Raw genomic sequence first — 5263 nt, forward strand, 5'->3', positions numbered from 1 at the left:
GAAACTATTAGGATTCACAGATATAATTTTTTAATTTAAATACAGATCATGGTAAAATGGTTGAAATTTAGTACAACATATTTTTTTTCTAGGTTTTGGTAATATGATATTAGCCATATCATATTTTAGTTTTAATATTTTTCTATGACATTCATAGAATACTTTAGAGTTTCTGTCCTAGAGGTGCAAATGCATTAAAAAAGGAGAGAAAGAAAAACTTTTATTGGTAAACTGACATGTACAAGTAAGAGGATTTCAAATTGGAGCAGATTATGGGCAACATTCAAAGTCTTACAAGATTGAAGTGGCTAATAAAGATGTATCTGGCCATGTTTTTTTTTTTAAGATTTTATTTATTTATTTGAGAGAGAGAGAAAATGCATCAGCAGTGGGGCAGGGCAGAGAGAGAAGCAGACTCCCCATTGAGCAGGGAGCCCGATGTGGGACTTGAACCCAGGACATACCAAGATCATGACCGGAGCCGAAGGCAGACACTTAACCTACTGAGCCACCCAGTGCTCATTTGGCCATGTTTTATTTTTATTTATTTTTTATTTTTAAAAGATTTTATTTATTTATGCATGAGAGACATAGAAAGAGAGGCAGAGACACAGGCAGAGGGAGAAGCAGGCTCCATGCAGGGAGCCTGACGTGGGACTCGATCCCAGGTCTCCAGGATCCCACCCTGGGCCAAAGGTGGCACTAAACCGCTGAGCCACTGGGGCTGCCCTGGCCATGTTTTAAAACTGAAGTCGACAACATGGACAGAAACGTAATTAATCCAAAGAAATATTAAATAGTAAATTTTTTCTACAAAGAATGATAATTTATTTCCTGAGATTTCCCTCTCCCCCGAAGAACTCAAGTGATTAATACAGTTAAGTTCATTTCAAGTACTTTAAACTTCATATTACATAGGTATAATTGAGTGAATATTCCTTCCAAATTCATATGTTGAAACACTACCCCCCCCCATATGATATTATCAGGAGATGGAGTGTTTGGGAGATAATTAGGATTCAAGGAGGTCACAAGAGTGAAGCCCTTATGAACGGGGGTTAGCACCCTTATAAGAGTTAAGAGAGCTTGATTTCTCCCTTTCTGCTCTTGGTCATGTGAGGATATAAGGAGAGGTCAGCTGTCTGTATCCTGGAAGAGTCTCACCAGAACCTGATCATGCTGGCACCATGATCCTAGACTTCCAGGCTCCAGGTCTTAAAGAAATTGATTTCTGTTGTTTATAAGCCACACAGTCCAAGTTATTATTGTTAAAGCAAGCTGAGTTGAGACACTCCCTGAGATAATCCCCTGTATTTTTTTTTTGAAAAATATTTTATTTATTCATTTATTTTAGAGAGAGAGCACACAGGGGGGGGCGGTGTGGAGAAGAAGGTAGAAAGACTCTCTAGCAGACTCTGTGCCAAGTGCAGAGCCCCAAGCAGGGCCCCATCCCACTCAAGACTACCACTGGACTAAAAACAAGAGTTAGATGCTCAACTGACTGAGCTGCCCAGGGACCTCAACCACCTTTTACTTTTTAAAAATTATTTAGTTATTCATTCATTCATGCATTCATCTATTATTATTATTATTATTTTTAAAATTTTATTTATTAATGAGAGTCACAGAAAGAGAGGCAGAGACATAGGCAGAAGGAGAAACAAGCTCCTCACAGGGAGCCCGATGCAGGACTTGATCCCTAGACCTCGGGATCACACCCTGAGCTGAAAGCAGACGCTCAACTGCTGAGCCACCCAGGTGTCTCCCTTTTTTACTTTTAAACCTGGAGTCCAAATTGACATTTCCTCTAATATGACCAAATTTATTGATTCATTCATTCACTTATTTATTTAAAGTTTTTTTAAAGATTTTATTTTTAAGTAATTTCTACACACAATATGGGGTTTGAACTCACCACCTTGAGATCAAGAGGTGCATACTCCACCAACTAAGCCAGCCAGGTGCCTGTAGTATGAACAAATTTATACATAGGACATAGTATCTCACCAGTCCCTACCTAACTCCTCTGTTCAGTTAAGGGGCTCAGAAAGACCACCCCTGGTTTTAGCCTATTTTGATCTCAATGGGAGCTTCAGATGTTTTAGGAATACTGGAATTTAAAGTTGGTACTATTTTTGAGGGGTACTTGACAGAGTCAGGAGACTACTGTGGTTGGTTGGCTTCTCCCCCTTGTCACAGGCCCTCTGGAGGTTGGGAACAATGGCCACTCAATGTGGCCTGGGCAATTCTGGGTAGGGAACATATCAGGAGCCAAAGGTTATTTTTGACTTAAAATGGGGAGCATGATTCATTGATTGGCTGCCAGCCCTTTCCTTTTCCTTGGAAAAGCTTTCAATGATAGTGCAAAAACAGTATAACTTGTCTCAATTAGTAGTTTTTCTTTCATTTAGCAATCTTCATTTTGTCTTTTTCCTAGTTCTTCTGAATTGGGCTCCCCAAACTGGGCTATCTGAGGCTTGATGAAGAGGTTGCTGAACTCTCATGGCTACTCCGAAGACTTTCATGGCACTGTGTCTGCCCCTTCCTATCTATTCTGATGTTCTTACATTCGAGGGACATTCAGACATTCTTGAATATGAGTCTTTATTTTTTGTTGCTCAGAAAGGAAGTCTTATATAAGAATTCAATTTATTTTAATAGGAAAAGAATGCCTGTTACAGGTCAAGGATTATGCACAAAAATGAAGACATGATAAAAGAGGAAACATGCTGCCTCCATGCGATAATCAGAGAGCAATATGAAGCAATGAAAACTAGTGCTGTTATGGTCCAATATGTCGTTTCATTTCCTTAAGGTGCAAATTTGGGAGAGAGTACAGACTAAGCCTTATGATTGTGACATCAGCATTTCCTTATCAAGAAAATGGGATCCCTCTCTTTCACAGAGTTCCCCCCACCTCCCACCCCTCCAGAAAAGGAGAAGAGGAAACACAAGAAGAAGCACCTAGTGCAGAACACCAATTCCTACTTCATGGATGTGAAATTCTCACAATGCTATAAGATCACCACTCTCAGTAGCCATGCACAACGAGTGGTTTTGTGTGTTGGCTGCTCCACCATCCTCTGCCAGCCTACAGAAGGAAATGCAAGGCTTAGAGAAGGATGCTCCTTCACACAGAAGCAGCACCCAATGCCCCCTGTACCAAGATGAGTGGGAAACTATCCCAATAAACACATTTTATTTATTTATTTGTTTGTTTGTTTTTCAAAGTATTTTTGTTTATTTAGTCATGAGAGACATACAGAAAGGCAGAGACATAGGCAGAAGGAGAAGCAGGCTCCCTGCGGGGAGCCCAATGGGGAACTTGATCCCAGGACCCTGGGATCACGACCTGAGCCAAAGGCAGACGCTCAACCACGGAGCCACCCAGGCGTCCCCCAGTAAACACATTTTAGATAAAAAAGAAAAAAAGAAAACAGGACCACAGCATTTATACATTGGTGACATCATAGTTGTTTCAGTGGATATTTGAAAGGATAAGCTCTTGAGAAAAAGCAATTCACTCTGTTAAATCTATAAACTATGAAAATAATGAAATAGCATATTAGATATTACTTTTAGCAGGTGAGAAGAACCCTAGATCAGTGGTCAAGATACTTGAGCACGACTGCTGGCTCTGTCACTATATAGCCACATGACCTTGTACAGATCTCTTATCCTCCTTGGGCCTTAGTTTCCTCACCTGTAAAAGGAGAGAGCTAAGGTAGACCAGTTGGACTTTATAAGCCCTTTGAGCTCTGTGATTCCATGCCTTACAAAGGCATTTTAAGAAATAATAATCATTTGGCCTTCTTTCCCTCTTTATTTTTTATTCTTCTGTTGGGGTATGTACCCAGGTGACAGCTGTGACTCTGTTCAGTCAACTTATTAATGAAAATATTACTGAGTTTGTTCAGGAGATCTACAGATATGCTAATTGGCAGCTGCTCCATTCTTCTCAGGGAGCGATTCCAAGTGAAATATTTGGAATTGGGTTTGAAATACTTCTTCCTTATTCGTGCCTGGGGGATTTATGTAAAAGAATAAAAAATTTACCCTAAGTCAGAAGATTCTCTGGTCTGATCCACCTTTTCTTGGACTTTATGAGCAGGAGGGAAGGTTATGGCAGTTTTTCATTTTCTATGAGAATGTCAGAGCTTGGAACAATAATGGAGTCTGGAATTGGTCTTCATAAAAGTGTATGAAATTATCAGCAGAATGGAAGGGAAATGCGGCAGGTGAGATCAGAGATATAAAAATAATTTTCCTATTACAAAGTAGTTTTCTTTCTTTAAATGGCATGCAGGACTAATCCACCCTGATATCCATGCTGGGTATTTATCTGGTAATATATTTCTTTGCAAATAACTTCATACTGTATTATTATTATTGTGATAAATTCTCCTCTATCTGGAGTTTTTCCAAGTGGCACAACATCCTAAGCTAAGTTGTTTCTGTCGATGGTGCAGGTGACTCGGTACACTCTAGAACTCCAGAGCAGGGATGAGGTACTCTGGGACACATAACATCCAAAAGGTTAATAAAAATCATGAACTTTAAAAGTCTTGACTAAGTTTGCAAGAGGAATGGGGATAAGGCAACTCAAGTATCCCGGGACAAGCCAACCACAATGCCCGAGAGGAGCTGGCATTCATGTAACCCTAAGAATGTAAATTGAATAATAATTTTGTAGACTTTAAAGCCACAGAAGATGCCTGGGGTCAATATTAAATGCAGAAAAAAAAGACTCTGTGCTTAAAATTCTGTTATAGAAACTTGAAGACTTTGTCAGATTTTCAAGGCTTTCTCTATACAGCAAAAACATATTCTGTTGAGTACATGCATGATACATTATACATGCAGACATTCTAGGGGTTTCTGGGTGGTGGTAGGGGGAGTAATTACAGGCTACTGTTCAGAGAAAAGGAAAGAGGAAAGACAGAATTGCATTTTAATGTCACAAATATTTCAAAGACAAGCTGAGACATTTTTAGAAAGGAAGAAGCTGAGCAGGAAGATGCAGAGCTGTCTCCAAAGAGATTTGGAGCCCTCCAGATCATTCTCTGGAGAGTGGTCTTACAGTTAGAAAGAATCACTGAAGACTTTGAGCTTAAATTTAATTCTCTGCTCAGTGTCTGTCTGGAAATGGTGCCTTTCTTTTTGTGTTTGCTTTTTCTTTTCCTTTTTTTTTTAATGTACTCTTTTTTTTAAAAACGATTTTATTTATTTATTCATGAGAGACACAGAGAGAGGGAGATACACA

General features: G+C 39.4%; 1 protein-coding gene across 1 annotated transcript; it reads left to right on the forward strand.

The window, feature by feature from the left end:
* The first annotated feature begins 2883 nt into the window (after window positions 1-2883).
* On the forward strand, window positions 2884-3171 carry LOC112914189 (small ribosomal subunit protein eS27-like). Its single transcript, XM_025991194.1, has one exon. It carries the CDS (start codon window positions 2884-2886, stop codon window positions 3169-3171), a length of 288 nt encoding a protein of 95 aa, XP_025846979.1.
* The last annotated feature ends 2092 nt before the right edge of the window (window positions 3172-5263 follow it).

The sequence above is a fragment of the Vulpes vulpes genome, chromosome 1, assembly GCF_048418805.1.
Source record: "Vulpes vulpes isolate BD-2025 chromosome 1, VulVul3, whole genome shotgun sequence".
Lineage (NCBI taxonomy): Eukaryota > Metazoa > Chordata > Mammalia > Carnivora > Canidae > Vulpes > Vulpes vulpes.

What these genes read in the sequence shown, in the direction of transcription:
- LOC112914189 (XM_025991194.1), top strand. Translation starts at nt 2,884, where the DNA reads ATGGGATCCCTCTCTTTCACAGAGTTCCCCCCACCTCCCACCCCTCCA.